The sequence below is a fragment of the Plecotus auritus genome (assembly GCF_963455305.1).
Source record: "Plecotus auritus genome assembly, chromosome: 2".
In the NCBI taxonomy this organism is placed as follows: Eukaryota; Metazoa; Chordata; class Mammalia; order Chiroptera; family Vespertilionidae; genus Plecotus; species Plecotus auritus.
In genome coordinates, this window is record NC_137771.1 from 11,392,634 (window position 1) to 11,420,512 (window position 27,879).

General features: G+C 44.9%; 1 protein-coding gene across 5 annotated transcripts in view; it reads right to left on the reverse strand.

Moving 5' to 3' along the window:
• The window catches only part of UBR4 (ubiquitin protein ligase E3 component n-recognin 4), a 127,595-nt gene that overhangs the window by 51,115 nt on the left and 48,601 nt on the right, over window positions 1-27,879 (reverse strand). Inside the window, exons 44-67 of one of the 5 annotated variants that reach the window (XM_080654321.1) lie at window positions 27,492-27,649; window positions 26,127-26,298; window positions 25,670-25,871; window positions 24,605-24,768; window positions 23,966-24,182; window positions 22,905-23,121; window positions 22,128-22,160; window positions 20,924-20,987; window positions 20,352-20,486; window positions 19,217-19,391; window positions 18,204-18,344; window positions 17,197-17,318; window positions 16,205-16,316; window positions 13,232-13,362; window positions 12,940-13,117; window positions 12,383-12,487; window positions 10,758-10,889; window positions 9,559-9,733; window positions 6,417-6,513; window positions 5,698-5,805; window positions 5,132-5,248; window positions 3,986-4,195; window positions 2,157-2,306; window positions 113-340 (exon numbers count right to left, since the gene is read on the reverse strand). In XM_080654321.1, coding sequence (XP_080510447.1) covers window positions 113-340; window positions 2,157-2,306; window positions 3,986-4,195; window positions 5,132-5,248; window positions 5,698-5,805; window positions 6,417-6,513; window positions 9,559-9,733; window positions 10,758-10,889; window positions 12,383-12,487; window positions 12,940-13,117; window positions 13,232-13,362; window positions 16,205-16,316; window positions 17,197-17,318; window positions 18,204-18,344; window positions 19,217-19,391; window positions 20,352-20,486; window positions 20,924-20,987; window positions 22,128-22,160; window positions 22,905-23,121; window positions 23,966-24,182; window positions 24,605-24,768; window positions 25,670-25,871; window positions 26,127-26,298; window positions 27,492-27,649 — 3,543 coding nt within the window. Of the gene's footprint in view, window positions 1-112; window positions 341-2,156; window positions 2,307-3,985; window positions 4,196-5,131; window positions 5,249-5,697; window positions 5,806-6,416; window positions 6,514-9,558; window positions 9,734-10,757; window positions 10,896-12,382; window positions 12,488-12,939; window positions 13,118-13,231; window positions 13,363-16,204; window positions 16,317-17,196; window positions 17,319-18,203; window positions 18,345-19,216; window positions 19,392-20,351; window positions 20,487-20,923; window positions 20,988-22,127; window positions 22,161-22,904; window positions 23,122-23,965; window positions 24,183-24,604; window positions 24,769-25,669; window positions 25,872-26,126; window positions 26,299-27,491; window positions 27,650-27,879 lie in introns of all 5 variants that reach the window. The other 4 variants (XM_080654320.1, XM_080654323.1, XM_080654322.1 and 1 more) reach the window with 4 other exon arrangements.

Here is a 27,879-nt window from a genome sequence, read left to right on the forward strand (position 1 = left end):
TCCCAACCCTGGCCAGGATGTTTTCTAAATATCTAAAAGCCCTGTCTACAACTCCATCTGGGTTATTTACTCAGCTGAGCTTCATCACATACCCCTCCCACCAACCACTTACCAGGCTGATGAGTGTGTCGTATTGCAAGGCGGAGCCTGAGCTGGCTGTCACCACACTTGCCCGGAGGAATATCCCCTGTTCCTCCAGCAGCTTCTTGATCCCACGCACATGGGAGTCCAAGGTGTGCAAATCCCGGAGCTGGCGGTACTTGTCCTTTGATCCACAGATGAAGAGCAGAAGTTTGCGGACTTGCCGGCGCACAAATGGAGTCTGCTGGATCATCAGGTACTTGAGGGGGAAAAACAACACAGTCAATGATTCTGGAACTATATATCTGTACCAGCCTCAGCTCCCTGGCTTTCCATGAGCTGTTATTAAAGACTGACAATAGCCCTGGCCAGTCTGACTCAGTGGATAGAGTGTCGGCCCCTCGGATTCGGGTTTGATTCTGGTCAAGGGCACATTTCTCGGTTGCAGGTGCATGCAATCCATCGATGTGTCTCTCATATCGATGTTTCTCTATGTCTCTCCCCTTCCCTTTCACTCTCTCTAAAAATCAATGGAAGAATGTCCTCAGGTGAGGATTAATAAAAAATAAAATAAAATATAGCAGTTCTTTTAAAAAAAGATAAAAATAAAAACTGGTAAGGACCCTGGCTGGTGACCCAGTGGATAGAGCATCGGCCCACGCACCGAAGGGTCTCAGGTTCAATTCCCTATCAAGGGCATGTACCTGGGTTGTAGGTTCCCCTGCCCCAGTCGGAGCACATGTCAGAAGCAATGTGTTTCTCTCTCCCTCTCACCCTTCCATTCTCTCTAAAAATCAATGGGAAAAATATCCTCCAGTGAGAATTAACAAAACAAAAACAAAAAAAAAACGGTGAGAAACACAAACCAATCTATTTTCTTGTGGCCAAGCTAGCCTCTAGTGAACTTTAGAATTCCCTACAGGGGCCAGGAGAAAGGCATAGAAAGAAGTCAAAGAGGGAAAAATAGCAATATTACTGCTCCCATTCCTAGAATACTTAGGAATCTATAGGGAAGCTGGCCTCCACTCTGGCCCACCGAGTGAAAATATAAGAGAAAAACATTCACAATCTCTCAGGTGAAAGAGATGGGGAAAGAGGTGAGGTTGTTACACAGATACATCTTGAAATGGTCATCTGGAGCTTGCTAACAGATTATTCATCCTAGAGTTAATCTCACGATTGCTGTGGTTAATAACTATGGTCTCTCAGCTGGCTCCAAACTCACCCCATAATACCCTGCTGCTCTGCAATATCCAGTCCAGAATTATGCTAACTGCCTTGTTTCTTTGTAACTGGCTCCCTCTTAGGTTCTGCCAATAAGGAGCACTGGAGGGACACTGGAAAGCAGGAGGAAAAGAAGGGACTTGCTTCTTCCTGTTTGCCTGCTATCCTAGCAACAGCCCCTCACGCTGGTGGCCTCCGTCATGTCTTTAGTATTCAAGGGCACACCAACTGTTAATCACCAGCTTCTCTCAGTACTTCCAGAATCAACCACGTCACTCCCCCTCTCCTCAGAGCTCCTAAGGTACCAGCAGCTGCACCCCTCCTCAGATCCACTGGGCCTCCCTCTTCACACACAAGGCTGTTGGTAGCTGCTGCTTGAAGTTACTATCTCTGTGCATCTCAGCATTCCCTTTCAATCTTTTTGCTATTTCAATGGCCATTTAACCAATTCCCTATATTAAAATCTCTGTTAATTTAACTACTATACGTTCTGTTTTCCGGACAGAGTCCGAAGTATTAAACTTGCCCATTATCATTGTGTGGGGGAAGTTAAAGGAACAGACCAGAAACTAAAGTGGATAGCTTGCTTTGATGCGCATCTCCCAGTTTCACCATATACAGGATAAGGCACAAGTAGGTATACAGTAGTTTGTATGGAAAATAACACAATGAATAAATAATACAAGAAAAACTGTTTTGCATACTCACAACTGTAAACGTGCCCTTGCCCCACCCTGTAGTCTACAGCACAGGGGTGAGACCTAGGGGAAACACTATGAGGGTCAGGGGTCCACAAAGGCAGTCCTAGCCGATGGGTCCTCTCCTCCACTGGCACCACCCCCTTCACTTACCTCCGAGAGAAAGTAAAACCAGGAATGATCAAAGACAGGAGGTGGGATTCGAGAACTGGTATCAGCTATCTTTTTTATTTGGTATGGAAGCCTCAGTACCATCTCTGTTAGAAGCTGAGTATAGGCCTCAAACACATCAGCAGCATGACCCTGGGAGAAGAATATTTGTGTAAGAACCTGTGATTGGCAATTTCCATGACCACACTTAAGAAAAAGGCTGGTTTACTGCTCACTAGGCATACCTTATGCTAGAGCTGGTCAATGGCTCTTTTTGAAGCCAGAGCCATCACTGACTGACAGTTTAGTTTACAAACTAAGCAAGGCCCCAGACTCCTGGGCAATTTCATTACATGCAAAGGTTTCAGTGGAGACAGATCTCACTGCTCTTTTTTAAAAGTTCACTCTGTGGTTTCTGATTACTGTATTCTATCTACTTACACAAAACTTAGAATTAGAAAATACTGAAAAAGCAGTGGCAGGAAAAGATTTGACTTTCTATGATATATTCCATTCCCTAGAACTAAAACTCCCATAACAAGAAATATTCAAATAAGCCAAGGGGGTCAGGATCACTAAATTCAGGCAAAATCCTGTTTCACATCACACGGACAGGCAGGGGTTCAGGGAGATTTGAGGACAGTGGAAACAACAGCTATCCTGCAAGGTGTGTGGTTCCCAGGAAGAGCCTGCACAACGTGTCTCCTATTCAATCACCAGTTATTTATCGGTTCTATGCCAAGCATTGGGAGTATAAAAGGCGTAAACATGATCTTTGCTGATAGTTTGAAGGGGAGACTCCACATGCATGACCAGATAAACACTCTCAATCAGACTTGACAGCAAGGAAGTGTGTGTTAGGGAAGGCTTTCCTTAGGATCCAATGCTGGAACTGGGTCTTGAAGAAGGAGGCGGAATTTGAGAAATGAGTGAACACAGGGATGCAGAGGGAGAAGAAAGAATTTCTGAAGGGACAGCATGAACAAAGGCAACATGCCACATGGGGAAAATGCACACGTCAGTAGGGCTGCATGCAGGGGTGTTGCAGGTACGAAAGCTAGGGAGTAAGATGGATAGCTGGATCCATAAAGAACTTTTTGGCCAAAAAGTAATAAAAAACCACCTAAGGGTTATTGAAAAGAGAAGGACATGATCAGATTCCTATTTTATGCTTGTTATACTCCTATATATTCAAAGTAGTTCTGAGTACGCAGTAAGAAGCACAGCTAGTCCAACCCATTTAGCTCCACCAGATGGACTCAGCGGAACAGAAATGGTAATAATGAACATTTGTTGAGCATTGGTATGTGCGAAGCACTGTGCTTTACAAACATCACCTCATTCAATGCTCACGACAACCCTATAAAGCGGACACTGTGTACCCTCGTTTTCCAGGTGTACAAGGCTTACTAAGGTTAGACAGAACTTCTCCAAGCCTCTTGGCTAGTAAGTGAGAACAACTGTTCCCAGGCTCACCTGATCAGAAGCTCATCTTCTAAACTAGCATGTTAAAAGACCTCTAATGACGGCATGTGACACACATGGGAACGTTAACCCACTATTGACAACATGACCTTGTTGTCATCTTTTTCTAAGGATCTTAATGTGAAAGAGCCATGACTGTCTGATAACATTCAATTCCTCAGGTTTACAAAGTGGCAGGACTTAGGATCCCAATAGAAGGGCATTTATTAAATCACACTGAGAGTGAACCCCACCAAGGAATGCGGGCTCCCTCCTGCAGCTCCTCGGTCCCTGCTCATTCCCTCTCCTTACTGAGTGTGCTCTGGATGAGGCACAGGAGCGGCTCTTTGTCCAAGGAAAGCCCTCACCTTCACATACTGGCGGAGGAAGAAAGGGCTCATGTCAGGTGGGGAGGAAGTAGTATGTGGTTTCAGCAACTGGCTCGCAGCCACAGGCTCTTCATCATTCTGTTGGCTCTTCCAATACTCCAGGAGGGATTTGAGCACATGCAGGCAGTAGTCCACAGCCCCAGAGCTCAGCAGGGCTGCCGCGGTGGCACTGGAGATGAGGGAGGACGACTGGGAGGGAGAAGGTAAGAATGGCTTGTAAATGCAGCTGGGTGTTGGAGAGAAGAAACACACTCACAGTAGAACTAGTTGTCATGGAAGTGAGTTAGTTGATCTCTTGAGTTAAAAGTTTCCCACTAGCTCAAACATTTCCCCAATTCCTTTGAATAACGGCATGGTAAGAGAAAAGAAACAAATAAACACCAGTTCTCAACTCTAATCTCTCTACACACACATGCCAGAAGCCAAGAGGCAAGGACTAGATAACCTTTCTACCTGGAGGGCATGGTTTTCTCTTTTTCTTTGGGCAACTAGAAAAAAAGACCATTTCAAGGAGAGAAAACTTTTCATTATAGGCACTTTTGGGCAACTCCACCCTCCCAATAGGGGCTCTTCTCATAGAACCAGCTTCCAAAGGAGATGGGGTGAGCGATCACATGAATAAAGAAGTAGGAGAAAAGCTACTGTAAATAAAACCATTAGGAGAGCCTTGCAAATCCCAGCAAACCCCACAGCTCATAAGCTCATTAAGATTGGATGCAGTTCAGCCTCCATTTCTACCTTCTCTGCTTTGTGTTAATCTCCTTCCCACCGCACACACTGCTTTCTCTCTGCTTTCTTACCATACCTTATAGCAACATACAGTGGGGAATCCTCTTAGTCACTCCGCGCCTTGCAGAACAGTCCCCTGCCTTTTAATAATGAAACTTCCAAACCCTTTAACCCCTCCAATGGAGGGATTGTTGCAAAGAGGGGACTTGGAAGGGATTCTGAAAAAGGTGGAGGCTCTGTTCTTGAAGAGGTGACAGCTTAGACTCTAACTCCTCTCAAGCAACAACAATGGCCTTATTCTGACTATTAGGACTATCACCTTTGCCCTCAGCCCTAGTACCAACCAGACAATCCTCTTACCTTTCCCCACCACCCATAAGCTTGAAGCAAAAATACCTCACATATGGAAGACTTGGATCCAGATTTGGTCCGGGACATGAAGACGCTCAGGAGTCGCATTACTACCAGATGGACTTCATTGAGGGCACTGCGCTCATTCTTCTTGGAGACATCCTGCAGGCAGAAACAGAGCCCAGAAGCTCAGGCTTACTTTTAAGCTTGAGGCATCCTCTGAACAAGATGCCCTCAAGCCTATCAGTGCTAAATATGCCTCAGATGGAATCAGAGATGAAGCAAGTTCATGTGTCCATGGACTACACCTGAATTACCAAAAGCCTGATACACTTAGGAAGCCATATTAAGACAGAAACAACTAATTTACTTTTTTCACATTATATAACCATAGGGGTAGGGACTTGGTCTTGTTCCTTGTTTATGTTCAGATCCAAAAGTATGCCTGGGCCAAAGTAGGCAGTGAAAACATTTTTGTGGAATCAACAGAACTAGAGGCCTCAATGGATGGTCACCCCTGAAAATAGGGGAAGTTCTCTAAGAGAAAAAAAACAACTGAGAACTGATCTTAGCTGATCCCTATTTTTCCCACAATATGACTCAAATTTTACCTTTTTATCCATGCTCAGTTCAGCAATAAGTTGGGAAAGCAGGTTGTCCAGGGCCCCCTTGTCTTTCTCGTCTTCTCCATCCAGGTCTGCAGTGAGCATCAGAATGACCTAGAAGTCAGAGAGAGCAAACGTGAAAGCCACTTGCCTAGAAAACAACTCTTAACACAAGGTGTTTCAGAAGAAATCCCAATCTTCCTGACTTCCCTGTCAATTATAATCTGTGAAAAGTTTCTAAATCCCAAGTTATCCAAAGTTTATGCGTACAGAGTCAGAAGAGTCAAATGTTGGTGTTTGGCATCACAGAAAATGTTTTGCAAGAAGTTTGTAAAACTAAATGACTAACCTATATTATGTCCAACCAAACTGGGTTGAGAGAGGGCACTGTGCTGCTAAGAATTAAAGAACAATTTTGCCCAAAAGAAAGGCAGCCAGTGGGAGAATAGCTATCACAAGACCATACTCTAATACACTAATATTAATGAAGAGTCACTGCAGATTAAGAATCTCTACAGCAGACTTTAGCTCCTGGCTCTGTCAATAACTTAGCTGGATGACTGTGGACATTAAAAAAAAATTATCTGACCCTTGGGCTTCTCATCTATAGAATGAAGGGCTATAAATTGAATTCCATTGTTTAATACCAATGCCTTGAGATGGCAGCATACTTAAGTATGGTCCAACTATAATGTGACAGACCCAGTGAACTGAGGGATGGATACCTGCATGTATGGGATGGCCCGAACACCTCCAACATTTCTTAACTGGGGCAAGGTTTGCAGTAGTCTCTCCAACAGCATCAGACGGACCATGTGCAGCCTAAAAGGCCAAGGAAAATAGATGAAACCTGAGCTAATATACATCCACTTACTAGCTGAATATAACTCTTCCCTCTTGTTCCCAAGGTAAACAAGGCACCTACTGCTCAGGAACGATCCTAACATTAATAAATGCCTATTTATTAACCAGCAACATAGGAGAAATCACACTTTGTTAAAAGGAAGCAAAACTATTAAAAATACTATTAATGGTACTGAAAACCTACTACATGAAAGTTAAAATATTTCTCAATATTGCAATCAGGTCCTAGCCATCCTCAGTATCAAAATTTTAACCTTCAATAGTAAGCACTGTTTTTTCCCAGCATATAGCCCTATTCTGCCTCCAGGCATTATTTTCCTGGCATTCTTTTACCTATAAATTCTCAATCATCCAGCTGCATAGAGACCAACCCTTTCATTCTCATGCCTCCCCAAGTCCTTAGAAAGGCCAGTCACTGCTTTACCCTCTCCTTCAAACCTTGTCTATCACTTTCCTAGTGTGAAATTTAATTTCAACACCACCCTTCCCCTACAGGTCCCAGGAGTTTTCCCATATATTCATTTGGTCACTACCTCACCTTCTTTATCTGCAAATAAACAGCTAGACTTCCGTACTAAGTGTGTGCCCCTGGACCTCTAGTGAATACATAGATTCAAAAGGACCAATACGAAAATCAATTAGTTAGGGTTTTGTTGACAAGTTGGTTGGCAGCCTCCCCTAACAGTCTAACATGAATTTAAAAGTTAATTTGCTGAATGAATTAATGGATTTGCTCTCACAGTAAATTGTTGTTCATTTTTCTTTACGGACTGTTTGTAAGAAACCATATGCCTATATATTTTTTAAGCGTGATTTTCTTATATAACATATCCCAGCAGGCAGTTATCCAGAATATTTTCAAAATAATAAAAGTCTAAATGGAAGTACAGTGTCTTATTTGAATAATGATTATCATTCTAAAAAGAACTCAAAGGAACGAGCTAAATGGCCTTTAGAATTCTGTAACACGTAAAAGCCCATACCTGCCTGCATTCATGACTAATTAGGCAAGCTGTGGGGGACTACAAATGAGTAAGAACTGATCAGGAATGGATGAGGTACAAGTGAAGAAAGCAGAGATGACAGTAGCAATTCAGCACTTTTAGGATAAAACATAAGCTTTGAGGTGGATTAAAATCTTCATATTTGGAGAACATGCATATGAGTGAATACACACATGAAGGAAAAAGTCAACAAAATGAGCAGGTCTGGACCCGGACCAAGATCATACCAGATCATTGGCTTTAAGACACTTGTTATTCTTGAAACTTAACCAAAAAAGTAAACACTACCAAAAATTACAATTTCTTTGTGACTTAAAAGTAAAAACAATTCAGTTATTATATTATCTAAAACAACAAACCACCTTAATTGTTTAATTAACTTATTCCTGGGGGAAAAAAAGTTAACTTAAAACCACTTTAGAGACTTCAATGACCAATATGGCTAGGTTACCTCAACTGACCATCCTGATAAAAACAACTAAAAATCCTAAAAAGAAATAACATTTTAGAAGCAATGATGAATTTCAAAACATTTCAAAGGATTGAAGTCACATAGTATGTTCTCCAACCATAGTAAATTAAACTACAAATCAATAACTGAAAAATAATTAGAAAATCCCCAAATGTTTGGAAATACCTGAGCCCAGAGAGTAAATTACAACAGAATTTAGAAAATATTTACCTGAACAGCAATGAAAACAGAACATAGCAAAATATGTGGGATCCAGCGAAAACAATGTTTAAATTGAATTTTAAAGAGAAATATATAGCTTCTAATATATATTTAAGAACAAAGATTTTAAATCAATGACTTAAGCTTCCATCTTATGAAGCTAGAAAAAAAGAACAGAAAATTATACCTCCAAAAATAAGGTATTAAAAAAAAGGAAGCATAGAAAGAAAATGATAAAGAGTGAAAATAAAATGGAAAGCAGACTTACAACGGGGGGAGGGGGAGGTAAAAAAAGCCAAAAGTTGGTTCTTTATAAATAAAATTGCAACCCCTAGCAAGACCACATTATCTGAACTCATGGAATTAACCTAGAAATCACATTAAGAGAAAATAAAAAGATTAAGTAGAAAGCCCCTTTATGTTGAGTTAAAAAACTAATTCCATCAAGGTATCAGCAGTTAAACTGAGCCGGGTCATCCCCATGAGAGTTGTTGCAAAGGTCTGAGTGGAATGGGAGGAAACAATAAAGGACACACTGGGATGCCCTCTGCAATGTCTCTGATGACTGACGGCTTCAGTGACCTGTTTTTCTGATAAAAATCACTCAGTTCAAAGTATTGATTCTTTATCTCTACACTAATGTGATTGTAACTGTGGGCCTCAACAAATTTAACAAATACTATATCACAAGTGAATTCTTAGGTTTTTCTTCCTATTTCTCTAGTCACCTCTTGGTTAAGAATATATTCACTCCACCAGTCCAGTACAAACACCACCAGAATGTCTTGAGGGAAATGCATTAGAATTTTTAGATTAATTTCAATTTGCCAAGAGGTCAACCACTGGTATTTTTTAGACATAAACATGCAATGGCTCTTACTTCTCCATTACATTATAAACATGCTGAGCAAGCAGCTATTTCTAGTGTATATTTAATAACTATCACCGTTGAGCCTATAACAATGCCATTTATAGAGAATGCTACAAAATTAGTTTCATCTTATTGATGAAACAAGAAAGATTTTAGTGAGGAAGATATATGTTTTTATGACAACCACTTCTCAGCTACTAAGGAATATAGGGAAGCCTTAGGGGAAAAACTAATTTCTATTCTCTCTGCATTTGATAGAATTCTAATTAGGACAACAAAGACAGATCTAGAACACTTGCTAAGATTTTAAATTGCTTCATGAGTTTATTGTCTTTATATTTCAGAAGAAATATACTGTTATCACCCACTCCACTTCCTGCAATGGATCCATCATCCTATTCCTAAAACATTTTCCCACAGGAAAGCCTCTTGACAGAGAATGACCAGGTCCTGACCTGTTGCTGGTGTGGACATCTCCTTCTCCTTCCCCTTCTCCTTCTCCCTCGGAGCCATCTCCTTCCTGGTGTCCAGTGGTGGTGCTGATGGCGCCAGTGCTTGAGCTGACACTTCCTGGTCCAGCCGGATGCCCCTCTGCTGTGGCATCACCATAAGCACTGCTCCGGCCAGATACTGGAGGGAAATGATTTAAAAGCACATATCAACTCCCAAAGCATGATGGAATCCAATGCATTCTGAAGTCAGCAGTAGTTAGAAGGTAACTGGTAGCTTTGGGAATTTTTTCTTCTATGTGAAACTATATAAGAATGAAATTTACAATTCTGACCCCATGGCACTATGCTAAATGACTCCCAAGACAGCCACTCATCCTTCTACAGAACACAATATCTACCTACAAGAATGATCTTAATCTCAGCTACTGATAAATTTCCACTTCATGTTCCAGAAAATATATACTGATTTGGGAATCTAGACATTCTCAGCTACTCTTAATCTCCTCCATAAAAAATTTTTCACACCCACAGACTGAATTATAAGATCAAACCAAAATGGCTTTGTCATACTTCCTCATCCTAGAGCTCCATCCTATCAGCTAGGATTCTGTGAAGATGATCTATTATATTAACACATCAGATCATTAACAATGCTGCCCAAAATATCTTCCCCAAACAGAAAGAGCAAAAGCCAGAACAATGGACTTCAAAGTCATACCAAAATTGTTTTAGATTAATCATGATTTTAGTGTCAACCCATAAACCAGGAAGTCATAGTTCGATTTCCAGTCAGGGCACGTGCCTGGGTTGCGGGCTCAACCCCCAGTAGGGGGTGTGCAGGAGGCAGCCAATCAGTGATTCTCTCTCCTCATTGATGTTTCTATCCCTCTCTCCCTCTCCCTCTCCCTTTCCCTCTCTGAAATCAATAAAAACATTTTTTTTAAATCATAATTTGGGATTAGGTGTGCCATTGCTTTCTTCCACTAACAGATAATTAAAAGCTGCCTATAAAATATTCCATTATTAACCCCACTGAGCTTAAGATATTATCACTGAACATGTGAAACTCCAGGGGTGAAGTCACATAAATTGCATGAGACCCCAAAGCTTCCCTCTGCTGAAACCAATCCCAGGACCCAGACAGGGATTCCCATTTTGTCCCCACCCTCTGCCCAAGGAGATCAGGACCCCAGCCACATTACCACTGTGCTCGCCAGCCACCGAGTCCACTGCACTTCCCCCGCTCTCCGAGCCCACACTACCACCATGGTCAGCGGGAGAGGTCCGAAGGGTGGAACCATCAGTCGCTGCTGTGCTGCCCTCGTCGTCTGAGGCTGGAGCTAAGAGAGTAACGAGAGCTGTTACAGGTAAAAACCCCTCCTTGGAGCAAAAGCATCAAACCACATAGTGCAGAAAACACAATGCAGTTTATCTGTCCTGTCGCCAAAGAAAAAAGGAAAGGTTTGCTTTGCTGGAACAAACACTGCACACGGTGCATTGCGAATAGTACTGAGACAGAAGTGGAAACCCAGTTCACTGGGCATTTCCTTCGTTGCTGCATCACAGTGCAAATAGAACAGTGCAGAGATTTAGTGAGAATCTGTGACATGAACACTCAGTTTTCTAGCTACAATGCTTCAGTCACCACTGTGTAGGTGTTACTGACTCCTCCTGAGATCGGAAGCACAGAACTCTGAATTTTAATGGTTTATTTTGTAATCAGTGCTCATACGAGGAAATCACTATGTGAGCTCTTGAATCAGCCCTGCATGTTTTTCTTTCTAATCAGGTGGTCCAGGGGAGCTCACTGGGAAATTTCACACCTCCTAATCATCCTCATCAGGTGCTAACAATGAAGCAAGGAAATTCCCCAGAGACAGCCACAGCATCCAGGATCAGGGCTGAGCTGAGACAGGAGGAAAATGCTGGATGAGGTACATGGGGAGGGAAGCCAAGACAGCCACAGAGCACAGTAGGAACATGGTATAGCACGACAGCAACCTCCAAGCCTGAAATGACAGCAACTAAAAGGACCAAGGAAAGCAACAAGCCATGGCAGCAGGTGAGGGGGAACAGCCAGTTTATCACTTTCTTACTGATCCAGGGTAAAACCTCCAAAAAAAAAAAAAAAAAGAGAGAGAAACAAATATAGGAAAGCATCAGTCTGAAAAACTCCAAGTCAACCCTTAATCAGGGGTTGCTTTTCCAGCGGCTTATTCAGATGTCCCACCCTCTTCTATTTTGGTCCAACTCTCTACTGAGGAATTTTTCTTTTCTTATCACGTTAGGAGAGTTTGAAAGTGAAGACAAAATTAGGTCCGAAGATTTCCTATGCATTTGAATTGTGCACAAAATCCCTACCTCCCGAGCACGCAGATCCCTGATAGCTAGCCACTCTAACCTGCAGCTAACTCGGCTTCTTGCAGCTTCACTTTTATTTCCGAACGAAGAGAAAAAAGGTAAAAGGTATAATCTCTATTTCTTGTCTTTCTTTTACTGTTGTCTAAAATGTCAGAACGCTGATGAAGAACCCTGAAAGCTGTCATTTAAGCCCTAAAGCTGATCAACCTGCAAGCTGCTCTCTGTCTTTCCTCGGGGAATGAGCTGAATGAAGCCAGGCAGCATGCAAAGCCAGGAAGCGAAGCCATGAGTGCCCTTGCAGAGCTGCATCGGTATGCCTTCCCCACTCCCATTTCCAAAGCAAAGGCAGAAGCAGGAAGTCCAGAATGGCCTGTCAAAGCAGCTGCCCCTTACACTCTCACAGCATTGGAAACAAGGCCTGAGGGTCCTGGGGCCCTGAGCCATGCTCCTTGCTGTGGACAGTTACCTGATGCTGTGGTGTCAGAGAGGGTTCCTGCGTCCAGAGAGGAAGAGCTGGGTGCCTGGCCGGACAGCCCCAGGCTCTGCAGGCCCAGGGCACTGCTGCTGCTGCCTGGGAAACAAGTGGAGAGTGAGCACAACATCCCCCCAAGACCCCGTCCACAATGCTGCTTTGGCCACCTGCTGCCCTCAGGAGTCTAAACTCTCCAGCGTTAGACCCCTCTGGCCTAGAGGAAGTTAATCAAGAGCTATAGCTACCCAACCACCACGTTTCGTTACAGAGATGGTGGAAGACTTTCTTTAGCTCAGGTAGGGAGAGCACAGGCTGGAGGAATCTAACAGATTTGGGAGGGACAATCCAACTAATAGAAACTATGAGATTAGCTCCCAGACTGAAAATGTTACCACAATCCCTCTCACTCTCCACCTGTATATCCGAACAGCTCTCACCCAGATCAACCTCTCCCCAAATCTGGGGACAAACTAAGTCAGTTGCATGTAACTGCCAAACCCTCTTTCCTGTGCAAGACAAACAGGCTGCTGTGCTCCTGGCATTCCCTCTACCTTGTTGGTCCTGTTGCAGGCTCAGGGCAATGGCCAGCTCAACCATGGTCTCATCATCTGCATCAGGTGGGATGTCCAGCATGGGTGGGAAGCCCTCTGCGCCTGCCAGCAGGGCCTCCAGGGGAGAGGGGTTGCCATTGTTGACATTTTCAGCTGTCTCCAACACCATGGACTCAGACTGCAGAGAGAAAGATATGTCAGTGTCCCATAGTAAATGGCAGCTTTTGGAATTCCACTGAATCAGAGCTACAGGAGAGTTAGAGGCCCCCTTCCCCTCTCCAGCTCAACTCACCACCATCTCAAAATCTCCATGGTCCACCTCACTCTGTTCCTGGCTTTCCTGACGGATGTGACCACCATTTGGGATCCCTGATGACTGCATTTTCTCATCTGCGTCATCATCGTCATCATCATCCTTGTCTCCTGAGTCAAAGAAATCCCAGTCACCTGAAGGTACTTGAAGGTCTTTCCACCATCAGCATGTGGGGGCAAGAGTCACAGAGCAAACAAAAACCCAGACAAGCTACTAGCTGGCACCTGTGCCTTAGAGGTAAACTCCAGCTTGTTCCATGTTTCCTGGACCTGGCAGGGTCTGGGAAGATGGGGCTGGCAGTGACAGCTTGCCCCACCTTAGAAAAAGACTTTTTCCAGCTGATAAAGAGGGAGCGGGGATTTCCATAAAGCAGAGAAATCTAAGACCAGCTCCCACCAACTCTCAGGAGGCCTTGGGCAAGACAGAGAAAGTAAATCTATACTAATAAGAGAAAAATATGGTAATTGACTGTCACTCCACGATGCCCACAGCCAATCAGGAGGGAATATACAAATTAATGGGACAAAGATGGTGGCGGCCACGGAGCAGGTGGGAGGCTTGGGGCGCCCCCGGCGACAGAGGAAACCAAGCTTCCCACCTGTCCTGGCTGGCTGCTGAAGGAAGGGCCTATGGGTGGCAGCCACGGAGCCGGCCTGAGCACGCGGGAGGCTTGGGTTGCCCGGGCCAGCCGCCGAAGGAGGGGCCTGCAAACAGCCCTGAGCCCCTCACCCAGGCTGGCCATGCCCCCATGGGGTGAGGGTCCCCTGCAAGCAGCCATCAGCCCCTCACCCAGGCTGGCTAGGCACCCCAGCGGGGACCCCCACCCTGAAGGGGGTGTGGCCAGCCTGAAAACAGCGCTCAGCCCCTCACCCAGGCTAGCCATGCCCCCCCAGTGGGGACCCTCACCCCATGGGGGCGTAGCTGACCTGCAAACTGCCCCAGCCCCTCACCCAGGCCATCACCATCCCCAGTGGGGACCCCCACCCCAATGGGGGCATGGCCAGCCTGCAAACCACTACAGGCCCCTCGCCCAGGCTGCCCTGACCCCCAAGGAAACCCCCACCCTGATCCAGGACACCCTTCAGGACAAATCAGCTGGTCCCCACCCGTGCACTCTATCTATACTAATAAAAGGGTAATATGCTAATTAGACTGCGAAACCTTCCAGGAGACCTTCCGGACGTTCTTCTGGACAAAGTCATTGTGGCAGGGTCAAGGTAGAGGCAGTTAGGGGCCAAGAGGGGAGGGCAGTTGGGGGTGAGCAGGCCAGCAGTTGGGGGTGAGCAGGCTGGTGGGGAGGGCAGGTGGGGGCAAGCAGGCCAACGGGGCGGGGGGGCAGTTGGGGGCGAGCAGGCTGTCAGGGGGGGCAGTTGGGGGCAAGTAGACCGGCGGGGGGGGGGGGGCAGTTGGGGGCGAGCAGGCCGGCAGACAGATTGGTTAGGGGCAATCAGGCAGGCAGGCAGGTGAGTAGTTAGGAGCCAGCAGTCCCGGATTGCAAGAGGCATGTCTGACTGCCGGTTTAAGCCCAATCCCTGTAAACCGGCAGTAGGACATCCTTCGAGGGGTCACAGATTGGAGAGGGTGCAGGCCGGGCGGAGGGACACCCCCCACCCGTGCACGAATTTCGTGCACTGGGCCACTAGTAATATAATAATATCTGTTATCTATCATGGCAGCGTAGAGTGTTATTTTATTATTTTTTTCCAAAACAACTCGGTCAGTGAGATTTTCACTCTACACAATCATTATGAGAACGAGGATTGAAAAAATGTGAAATCATCAAATGGAGGCTGAGGACACCACTACAGGTCCTGCCCAGCCAGCTCCTGTGTGAAGGGGAGAGGCCTTCTAATAACTTAGACCCCTTGCCTCCCACTCAATGGGCTGGGAAAGCATGTGAATGTAGCCTTAATTGGAAACATACACTCTCTGCACTTTAGCTTCTCACCAAAGATGCACAAACTGTTGCCTAGCTCATCAAAAGTTTAGGTAACACAAATGATATTCGAGGAAGGTGGAAGGTCACAAAGTCACAAGCATTCCTCCAGACTTGCACTGTACCACAGAGCAGCCACCAGCCACTGAGCATTTAGAATGTGACTGGTCCAAACAGAGATGTGACATTAGTATTTACTACACACTAGATTAAGACTGCACAACAAATACTTTTTAAGGACGCAAAATATTTCACTAATAATTTATATTGACTACATGTTGAAATATTTTATATATTAATTAGTAAGTTAATTTCAACATACTTTTTACTCTTTATAATGCGGCATACAGAAATTTACAACTATGTATGTGACTTCCACTGGAAATTGACTTCTGGGGGAAACAAGTAACCAAAGTGTTACATAATACAATGCTAATATTAAGATGCTCAGAGAAATGCTTTACTAAAATGTTAAATGGTATGCACTCGACTTGTGTCCCAGTGTATCATGAGGGAAATCTCTTGTGAAATCTGCTGTCAAACACTGCAGCCAAGGCGATAGGATACTACCCCCTCGGCAACAAAGTAGATCCTTACTTAATGTACAGCTTTTATGCCAGAAGTCTCTTTTTCCTGAAAAATAGCGAGGTTTTTTTCTTTAGTCACTGTGATTTTATAGCTGTTCTTTTGTTATTTTTGCTATGGCTTGTGGGAAGCTTTCAGCCAAATATAAGATCTTCACTTAACAACCATACAGGACTCATTATGTAGTTTTTTTGTGTATCCTTGGCTTGACTTTACTATTGTATCTTTATTTTCCCATGGCTTTGATTTTCTTTATTCTACTTATTATATGCATTTTTATATGTCAACTTAAATTCTTTATGGAATAAAATAGGGTAACAACAAAAGATACATAAACAAAAGTCTCCAGGACCTTGGTCAACCTGGGCAGCACATCCCCGCTTCTTCCCCTTCCCACCACCCCGTGAGCCTAAACCCAGACCTCGCATTACCCATTGGAGTGTTGCTTCGAGGGGAGGAGGGCAACGTCACATGTCTCCGCTTGTTCCTGGGCCTTAGGACTCGAATTAGAGCTTGTTTACAAGAGAAGCTCACGGCAGGATCCTGAGGTTGAAAGGAAACTGTCATGCTTAGATTTTATATCATTCATTAGACTGCCTACAAAACACTTTCCTCTCGTGGTCAATCACTTACATGCACATGGAAGACCTACTGACTCCCAGTGGCAACCCTTCTGAGCAAGTTCAGCAGTTAACCCATTTCCCGACCTGGCTATGTGAGACCCATTCACTACATTCTTGTATCTATTCTGGTAACAGACTGGCAGGTCATTTGCTCCTGAAGTCACTCTGGCTCTCTACAAATGGGTTTTGGCTTTTCATCAGATGATCAGACTCATCTTAGCTCTGTGCTCAAATCAGTACTTCAAACACTTAGCTTCTGTGACAGTCACTGGAGACAGAGCTTGGTGATGGTCTCTCATGTACTCATTTTAATTAATACTTAACACTCACCAAGCAGCAAAAACCAGGATATTCCTGGGGATCCAACACTAAACAAGACAAAGTCCATCACCTCTTCAACCATTTTTTCCATGGAATGAGTAAACTTAAAGCTTTTATTGATATTCAGAGCTCCATTTCCCATTATCTCCTTTAAGCCTGTTTTTTTTTTTTTAATATATTTTTTATTGATATTTTACAGAGAGGAAGGGAGAGGGATATAGAGCTAGAAACATCGATGAGAGAGAAACATCGATCAGCTGCCTCCTGCACACCCCCCACTGGGGATGCGCCCGCAACCAAGGTACATGCCCTTGACCGGAATCGAACCCGGGACCCCTCAGTCCGCAGGCCGACGCTCTATCCACTGAGCCAAACCGGTTTCGGCACTTTAAGCCTGTTTTTATTTCATTAACTAGCAAACATACAAAAAGTGACTTTTCCAGACATTCCCAGGCTATGGGGGTTTTAGTGATACGTACAGGACACAGTAGCATCTGCATGTAGATCTTGGACGCTGTATTAATACAGTCCAGCTCACACGTACAGTAGCCATGGATAATGTCTACCAGAGCATTGACGGTAGCTTCAATATGAGTTAGGCCTAAAGGGGATAAAAATATAACGGAAAAAATTCTAACTACCTGAGAGTCTAAGACAAAAGGAGAAATTCTTATCCCCACATAAAGGTCAAGATAACAAAATAATTAGCACAAACAGAGCAAAATATACAAAATACACATATAGAATGTAGGCTGTCAGCATTATTTGTTTTATGAATACTCTCCTAATCTCTCAAGCTGTCCTCAAAAGCCTCACCAGATATCTTGCATCACAGAAATAAGTAATTGTCTACGCATTTGGATATCAAAATAGGGCAGAGAAGTACGAAGAGATGAGCACATTCTAAATGTTCCCCACTAACCTCAAACCTTAGGTGATAAGCATGACACTGACATGCCTTTTAGGTTTATTGCCCAAGAAGCCTCCAAACATAAACGAACATTAGGGGTTGTTCTCCTTTTCTAGATTGCTAGTCAGATCCTGGCTATCCACCTACACCCAGGATAGTGTGAGAAGTTAGATACCAAAGGCAGTGACAGCTCGGAAATAACGTAATTCTCAGGGCTGATACTTAACTTTTACCCTTTGAACTGGCTTTGAATCAAGTTCTCAAATATTTTTTTAAACAATTATAAACATGACTAAGGACAGACAGAGAGCGCGCGCGCGCGCACACACACACACACACCCTTCCATGTGAAAAATTGACCCCAAAATGAAGAGATACAAGAAAACTCCACTCCCTTCACCCTCGACTGCACTTCTGTTTCAGGAACAGTGTAATGATCTCACAGACTTCTACTTCCTAACCATTAGTTCTGAATAAATGGATGACTAAAGGCTAGGGGTTCAATCTGTTCAAAGACAGAACTTACATGAGGCTTTACTCTCTATCAAGACTCAAGTTTCCCTTTCAACATGATACCTGGCAGGCAGGCAGGTGCCAAGAAGGCATTCTTGGGTTTGGATGCATGGAGTTTCCAGAAGTGGTTCACCAGCTGGGTGATGAAACTACAGCAATCTCCTTCCAACTGCTTCTGAGGCTCTCTCCCCTCCTCTACTCCTTCTAAGCAGGAGAAAGAAAATTATTAACGACTATAAATCGGAGATGGAATTTAATTTGTTTTAAGGTTAACTCAGGTCAAGGAAGCTTGCCTGGGGAGGGAGTTTCAAGTGGGGCCCCAATCAATATGCCAACTATCCCTAGATTCCAGCAGGCACATCTAGGAAAAAAACAGTCTGGGAAAGGAATATCACAGAAAACACTGTATGTTAGAATTAAGAAAAAGGGGAGCATTCAGGATCTTTACAGCAGATTCAGAGACCTCAGGTCCAACTGTTCAACTCATCAAAACTGGGGACAGTCTGAGATTTTCTAGAATGATTCCTAGATTATAATATTTGAAGGAGGAACAACATGATGACAGCATATGGGTGCATGAAAATAACAGAGAATTGTAAAGGCATCAATAAACTATATTTGATAAAGACAAGACAAGTTTGGTATCCAGACAAAATGAGAGAAGAGGAAACAGAATTAAGCACTAAGAAAGTCCATCACACGTATTAATAAAATACTGGCAAAAGAACAGCATAAAAGTAGAAGATATGACCCTATTACTTTAAAGCAACCACGGCCCAAGCTTAACTTTACCCTCAAGATCATAAGAGGTAGTGACAGATTATATCAATGCCCAGAGCAGTAAACAAACCCAAGGATAAATACAAGAAGTAAGCAATGGAAAAGAGTACTATTTATTTAAAAATGGTACAATCTTAATGTCACAAACCCTCTATAAGGTATAAAGACAAGAGAGCAAAATCCCTGGTTCAGAGCATGAAGTCAGTCAGAGGCCAGTGAGAACAATACAAGGGTAAAAGGGTGTAGTAGGTGTATTAAGCAGATTTCAGGACCACGTCTATACAGGCTAAGTTCACCTGTTTCCATCTGGGGCAGCTTTGACTCCGTAAAGTGGACAAGGTTGTTAGGGCGCATGATGGCAATGGAGCGAGCTGTGATCACCAGCCTCTGGAAGACCTCAGGGTCCAAGTCCTTGCCTTCTTTGCTGGACGTGTTGAGACACTGCACGGCTTTGCTCAGCAAGGCCTGATCCTATAATGGAAGGATCACAGAGGATAAACCACAAGCAAGAGCTGGTACTATGGCAAAGAGCAGAGGAGAGCTGGCAGATCGTCAGGATGGCTACCTCCACTCAAGAGAACAGGTTAATTACTACCAGTTAACAGTAAAAAATCTTCAAAGTTAAACTTTTTAATACATAAAATATTAAAGGTACTAATAAAGAAAATCAAAAGTCACAAAATCTTACCAAAGTATGATGGGGAACAAAATTAGAAACCACCCAATTCTCCAGCACTGCAACATCCCAGATCTCTTTCCCACAGTAAAAGGATCATTCTTTTGCAAGTTCATACCACCCAAAGATTGTTTCCAAAACTGCCTTCGCTTGAGCGGTGCAGCAGGATAAACTCACATTTCTCAGTTCTCTGAATCGGAGGCATAAAAACTAACCAAGGCTTCTGGGCTGCTGGCTTTTCCATCTGTGGAAACGGGCCCAACTTACAGCTTTCAGCCCCACTTACTTTTACAGGTGAGACCCTCTCTCCCCAGATTTCCCCCTCAGTCGCTCTCCAACAACCATTCAACAATTTCCTCATAAGCAAGTACACTGATAGGCTGGTACCACAACTGGTGGAGGGTAACACCAGCAGCCCTGATCTCCCAAATGAGTCCCCCTCTTCACTCTCTTCCAGCCAGAGACTCACATTCAAATGTCCCTCCCTCCTCTTTCTTAACTCTTGCTGATCCTATTAGTGACAGAAAAAACAAATGCAAACCAGTAGCCCACTGTAGGCTTGTCCTCAGTTTCCAGGAATATCCATTAATTTCTCAGGAGACATTTTAGACTGTGTGGATCTAATCTCAATACTATCCCTCCACGCCGTACTTCACTATGCCCTTACTTTACATACCAGAGCCAACATACTTGATTCCCTGTCAGTAGCCCCAACTTCCACCTTCACGGAAGGCATCCCAAGAGGGAACCGTTACCTTGTGGCTGTGATAGGCAGAGCGGCTGGTGTGCAGGCTGGCCAGAAGGCTCTTGGACTGCTGCTGGACACTGGCAGGTGCTGGCAGGGACAGCAGCAACGTGGCCAGCTCCTGAGCTGCATTCTTGTTTCTCTCCTGATGCGAAAGACAGGAGGGTTACCACTAAGCCTACCACATCCATGTGGAATGCACTGTCTACACCCTGCCCTCCTCTTTTCTCCCTTCTAGACCCGCAGGGCAAGGTGAGCTCCATGGACTGCAAAAAGCCAAACAAGGAATTTCAGAAATTATAATCTTCTCACAATACAGGTGTAGAAATTGAGTCCAAGCTCATAACTCCAGAACAGTGTTCTTTTACCAGCACTCACCCTATTCTATGCAACACTGTTTACTAAGGGTCCCCCCCAAAAGTAGGACAGAAGGCCTTAAGAGGAATACTTCTCTAGCGCTTCTCGGCAAATCAAGATTAAGCTATAAATGTGCCTTAGCTGGGAGGCCCCGGGGCTTCTGACAATTCCACTGACTTCCTGCCCCTCCAGAAAGCTCCCATGAACTTTGAAAAAGTAACTTGCCTTTTCGATGATTGGGCCAACAGCAAAGCAGCTTTCCAGAGCTTCTAAAGAACTCACAACCAGCCTAGGGAGACAGAAAAGCTGCTTGAGTACAACAACCCTCTCTCCGCCCTGCGCTTCAGCCTGCGCAAACTCTAGTCATGAGGACCTTGGGGACAGCTAATGAATGCCAAATACAAAATCAAAGCATAAGAAGACCTGCCACAGGCACCATGCATATCGTTTCCTCGTGTTACAGGCCAGAAGAAACCTGGCTCCTGCTTGGAGATCAACCTGAGGCCATGTTCATAATCTGTAACTCAAAGAGAGGGCTTTTCTTCCTTAAAGAGGATAAATGTGCTTCCTTCTGCTGCCTGTGGCAGGGATCACTGAGAAGGGCTTAACAGTCTGATGCAATGGGACCCGAAGCTCAGGTGCCCACAGTTCACAGGCAGAGGGATACATACACAAGGGGAAAGGTTAAAGCCATCTTCTTATACGGGGAAGGTTAGTTTATATTTTACTTACGCCTCCTAGAAAATGCACAAAGGCACTTCCTATGAGTCCCTAAGTATAGGGAAGAGAGAAAACTGTATTTTCAGGAGCATGCCAATTGCCAACATTTAAAGGATACTACAAAGCACCTTTAGAAACCTGAGCAATTTTCTCGTAGGAAATAACAGGAAACCCAACTGTAACATGCTGCCCAGGGCCAACTCCTGTGAGTTTAATGTGGCATAGTAAAAAGACCAATACTCGGAGGACCGACGTTCTGGAGAGAGGGGAAGGATTGAGAAGGCAGTTGGAAAGAAAGGTCAAGGGGTAGAGGAAGACAAAGAGCCAGGGAAGAGAGACCAGGGGCATAAAACACAGTTGGACTCAATAGCTCTCCAGTGGCTTTTCAGGTGGTAGGGCTTCTGGACTGTCCCACCGCCCTTGGCCTGGCCGCCCTTCTCATCCACTGTAGAGAGGGCGCAGCAAGGAATGGGGTAAGGAAAAGAGAAAGCCAACCAAGTCTGAAGCAGCCAACACCAAGTGCGCACGTACAACCCTCCGCATTCTCCACTTTTAGGCAGACAGCTCTGCAGCCATGCAACGACCAGAACAGAGAGAAGCAGGAGGACTCTTCCACAGAAGCAGATTCAACGCAAAGCCACACCATTGGGTTACACTGCTCCCTGACACACACTCACTCGTGCAGAGAAAAGAAAGAGGGCATACTAACCGGTCCAGCTTGGTTAGGGACTCAGTTTCAGAACTTGGGGAAGAAGCAAAGAAAAAAAAGGAAAAAAATGTGAAGCTCAGAGAAACCTGGAAACACATCCTAAGCAAACAATATAAGAATAGGGTAGGGGAAGAGAAAAAGAGAGAGAGAGAAGGGAGAGGGGGAGGCTGCTGGTGGGAGGCAGTGATTCAAGCCAGGCTATTCTTATGACTTACAATGTAAGAATCTCAACATCTTACATCGTGAGTTACTTCATCTGCCATGGCAAACCAGTAGCTACCTAGCGCAAAGAAGCCAAGCGCAGTACTTAAGGAGGCCTCTGGAGGGAGCCCAGGAGGCTCTGAACTCTGCCACAGAGGCAGCAGCCAGCCTCTTACAGCAGTTATCACCACCTAAGTTGCTGGTGCAGAGAAAGATGAGAAAATGATGAAATCAGAATGAGAGGGAAGGTTTTTCCCTATAATTTCCGCAAGACTGGATCCTAATCTAGAACACTCGCATAAGCATCTTAGCAGCCTCTGGCTATACCAAAGGGTACCTGAGCATTAAGAGAAGGCACAGAAGCCCTGGGCAGAGACTGGAGTCAGATGGCTCTCAGCACACTTTCAGGCTTTGTCTGCACACTAAGAAGACAGCGAGTATTGGGAGCTGTGTGAACACTTGAAAATCACGGGCTCAACCTGGGGCAGTTAATAGAGACTGACTCTCTCAAGATACAGGTTCTGCAGGGAGAGTGAGAAACGGTGACACTGAAGCCAGCCCCTCCAGTGCTGGTACCTCTCCAGGACAGTTCCACTGGTTGTGGTGGGGGCAGCTGAGTCGCTCTCTCCAGTGCCATTGCTCTGGTTCAGGTTTGAAGGACAGATGTTGCTGACAGAGGCAGAAGGGAATTCTTCCGGGGGCTCATCTGGCCAGCCAAACTGCTCCTTAGTCTTGCCATAAATTTTTACAGCATCGATCATGGTGACACCTGCTGGATCCACCGAGGCCCCAACTATAATAAGCAAGAAAAGCTATTAAGAAGCACATTCTCTGCAGGGCTAACACCACCATCTTCAAAGCAAAGATCAGAATAAGTTTGAGCCAAGTAGCAACTCACATGCATTTTTAGAGTCATAGAACTTGATCCCCTGCAACTTTAGCAGCACTTTAGTACTGTACAGATATTAAATACATGAAGAAACAGCCCCACTGACCAAAGCCTATGAGGTCTACTACTTGGAAGAAGAGTCACTGACCATCTCTGTAGGAATCAGACTCTCTGCGCTATCAGAGTATCACCAACCCCCTCGCCCAGGGAACTATGAGCACTCCCTTTGTTCAAAGCACAGATCCTCATCATTCATACACACAGCATCGTGGCCAGCAAACACTAACTATAGAAAGATGCCAGCCTTATGCAAGGCTCAGGACTTATATTCAGGGTTTCAAGTTGTTAATAGCATGGCAAGGCAAGGCATTGTCAAACACCTCATGCCATGGACCTATGGCTGTCTCTGTGCTTTAAGAAAGCCTTGTGATTTCACGTGCTAATCTTGCCTCCTCTCTGCATAAACACGCAGGCAGCCCCATCAGCAAGGCTGACGCAAGCCTATAGACGTGGAACTGAAGCAGATTTTGATCCTATCTCCACTCTTCCCATTCTCAAGTATATCCCTTTCCTGTCACCTTGCCTTCTTCATATCTCAAATGAAGTTCAGAGTTTCCTGACAATAGAGACCACAGAGATATCAGCAGAATAGAGGGTTCCCCAAATACTCAAGAGCCAAGAGAAGTGGCCCCCAAGTCAGCAGTCACAGGGGGAAGGATACAGTCTGTGCCAGGGGCTGGTGACTCACTGAAGAGGTTCAGTTTCTTATCAGCCTGCAAGGCCTCTTCTCTGGTGAAGGGGAAGTCGAACCAGCGGGAGCGACTCAGGTTAAGCTGCATAGTTCTGCCAAAGATCTCAATATATGATGGAGCCCGTTCGATTGCCTGGGTCCCAATCTGGATCCGCATGCCCGTCATCACCATTGTGCTGTTGTTGTTACTAATCTCAATGGTGAAGCCACCAGGCTGCAGGAAAGAAAGCTCACATCAGAGAACAAATACAGTTCTTAAGGGCAGACCTGTAAACCTTCCTCTGACAGTGTCTCAATGTGTGGTCCCCAACAAGACCTTTATCCTTTTAACTCTCCAGAAATAATTTCCTTCCTTCCAAAGACAGGCAAATTGAGACAGGGAGTAGACTCTCTTCAATTTCAGGCTTCCTTTTCCCTAGCAGTTACCATCCGCCTGCCCTCTGCACAGCAAATCTGCTGCTAACGTTGTACAGCGTCCCTTCTGCATGGGGTGAGAACAAATATTTACCCCAGGGACCATTTAACTAGTGTCAAGGGTTAGTGGCTGTGGGTATATACTTTATCCTTGCATTCTAGAGATGTGCTCTCCAACAACAACACCGTGTGAGATTCAACCCAGCCTGACCCAGTCCTTACCTTGGTGTTGGCCACATACATGCCAGTGGAATTCAGCCGGTGCTTTATCTGTTGTGCATTGTAGACCTGCAGAAGGTCATTACCACCAAACTCCACATCTGTCAGCTGCTGGTTGTGTTCAAAGAAGTCAATGGGGAAGGTCACCTGGCTAGACGTGCGGGTTGCTGTGGAGAGCAGCACAGATTGCCAGAGAGCATCGGTAAGTGTAGCCTCTCCCACCTCTGCACCCACTCCACAGGTCACACCCTCCCAGCTGAACCCACACACACATGCCCCAAGCTTTCTAGACAAACTCTGGATTATAATGTTTGCATCAGTATGATGCCTACATGTGGTTAGCTGTACCACAGTTATTATCCCTATAATCACAATATCACCTAGCAGGACAAAGAAATCTGGTGCTGGTGTTGCCAATAGTTAATAACAATAGGTCCTCTCTTAGCTGGTTTGTTTAAAATAAGTAGAACTATTTCTTTACTGGAGGATGAGCTATATCACTGTCTCACAGACTGGGACAAATTGCAGGTAATGGGAAGACCCCCACGATGGTCTGTGCTTAGCCAGATTTACTCACTCCTACAGTCAAGCTTTCATTCCCTGAAGAGTTCTCCATCAGTCAGGAGCAGGATCCCAGCTCAGAGACCCATGAGGGGCTCTTCACTACTCACTGAGAAATTACCCAGCAACTGAAGAACCTACTCCTCAGTTCTTGCACTTCCCACCAAGCAAGCTATTTTCCCTGAACCCAGAGAAAAATCTCTCAAACAAGGTCCAAAAGACAATTCTTTACTGGGCACCTGAGGATGGATGACCTTAAATGGAGAGCCAATGGGTGCTTCCCATTAGTTCAATGTGTCTCTAAAAGCCACACAGAGCATTGGTGGCCTCAGGAAACTTAAGTCCATTTTTGGAAATTAGCTAAGACTTATCCCTACCTTTACCAAACATGGAAGTCAGACAGTCACCGATTCTTCACGGATATTTACAACAGTCTACTCTACTCATCATCTAGAAGACCGCCATCCCATCTCCCTCACTTCCCACCCCCGGCTTGAGGAGTCTTACTGATGGTGGCCGTCTTGCGCTTTCGAACAGGTTTCATTATGCTGATGACACTGCTGGGCTGCAGGGATGGCTGAAGCCAGTAGGAGGTGTTCTCCACGTTGGCCATGTAAATGCGCAGGCTGCCATCCTCACATAGCAAGATCATGGTTGTTCGCTGCTGCTCGTTGCAGGCCGTGTGCCTAATGGCGACCATGTCTTGGATCTAGGAGAAGCAGACAAAGGAGGGTGTTAGTTCCCGCACCTACAGATCAGAACCTCAGAGAGAGAGACAGAGAGGCAGAGAAGCAGCTAGTTTCACAGTCAGTTGTGGGGCTGCAGAAGGATGGCACAGGCATCGAGGAAAGAAATGGATCCAAATTCTGTTATCGGCTCCATTGAAAGAGCTGGGAAAGTAGACTACAATATAAAACTAGAGCAGGCTCATGCAATTCAAGTGATGGCAGAATGTGGCACTGACCTTTGCTTTAGCAGGAAGAGTCTTTATTTCTTGAATAAGAAAAGTGTCTGGTTTCACCATAACTACCAGTGGCACACCTGTAGTTTGCTGGACACAACATACCAAGCCAGGGTGGTTCATCACCTCAGACCACTGGCAAAGGGCAGGAGACGTTTTACTGCCACCATTGGAACTGCAGACAACAAAAGTGGCCACAGTCAGGTGTCAATCACCATCTGATAGAGCTGTTCTTGAACTAAAGGACATCCTCACTAAACATGTGACTCTCAGAGCAAGTTATTTGTCCAGGGATTCAATTACCAATGATTCTCATTTCTATTCTGAGCCATGCATATACTCTCATATGCCCCAAAGTGTGCCCCAGCAGGAGTCCTGGCTAGGATCTCCACAGCTAGGCTCCACGGTCTGAGGGAATAGGTGATTCTATGTGCCTAAGAGGTTGTCACTACATAGGGCTGTGGAGCTGCCTAAGGCTGATGACCCAATTTCCTATTAAGAATCTCCAGTCCTACCCGGTTTGGCTCAGTGGATAGAGCATCGGCCTGTGGACTGAAGGGTCCCAGGTTCAATTCTGGTCAAGGGTATGTACCTGGGTTGCAGGCTCCTCCCCGGCCCGGGCCCTGGTCAGGGCTCGTGCAGGAGGCAACCAATCAACATGTCTCTCTCACATCGATATTTCTATCTTTCCCTCTCTAAAAATAAATGGAAAAATAGCCTTGGGTAGGGATTAAAAAAAAAAAGTCTCCAAGCACTTCAAGTTATGTATGAATGACATCTATTTTATTTCATCCCAAACCAGGTAATTCACAAAACAGAGGCCAGAAAGTGCTAGAATGGCTCTTCAATAGCTGATAAGACAGGAAAAAATCCTAAACCCCTTCCTCCTCCCTAAATAAAACAGTCACTACTTCACACACACCTCTATTATCTAAAAAGCTAATGGAACCTTCTAGCTCCCCAACCCCAACTACCGATGCCCCCACTACCGATACCATATTCTATGACCAATGAGTCCCCCAAGAGGCAACTTAAAGGCCATTATGACAACATGCATGTCCAGGAGAAATTTTCCCTTCTCAAAACTCAGTAATCACATTAAAATCCGCTTTGCTGCCTTGACTACAGCTTTTCCTTCTTAGTGACAGTAGCCCCGCAAACTACCTCTTACAGGTTACCATGCAGACAGCCCAACCTGCCAACACTAGATGCTGCTTGATTTTGAAAATATCCAGCAGGTAAAAGAGCTGTCTGATGGAGAAAAGTACATTTCACCAAATTCATAATAGACACAGTACTTGGGAGGGAGGTGAGCCCTCCTACTGAATGTGGGCATTATGAAGCCAAACATGCAGGGCTCATTCCCACCTTTTTATGTTGATGGAGAAGAGCTGCAACACCTCCAGAGTCGTCCTGCTGATGGTGGCTGCAAATGACTTGCCTTGACAATAGCTGAAGAATAGCATCTGCAACACGTGGGAGTAGTAGACAGACACACCACCACCTGCCACCTGGCTGTTACTGTCCTGTCAGGACAAAGACACAACGTCTGCATTAATTTCTCATGTTGCCTTGGGTACCGGCTTCCCGTTTTGCTGATTATTAGTTTTAAATCAAGATTATGAGCTCTCATAGGCTAAACATGAGGTCTCTGGGCTAAATTTTAAAAAGTGAGAATAAAGAAACATCAAGTTGAATTAATTTAGTCCTAAAGGACAAGAGTTTTTGCTATTAGGTAAAAAGTTAGAAGAAAAAA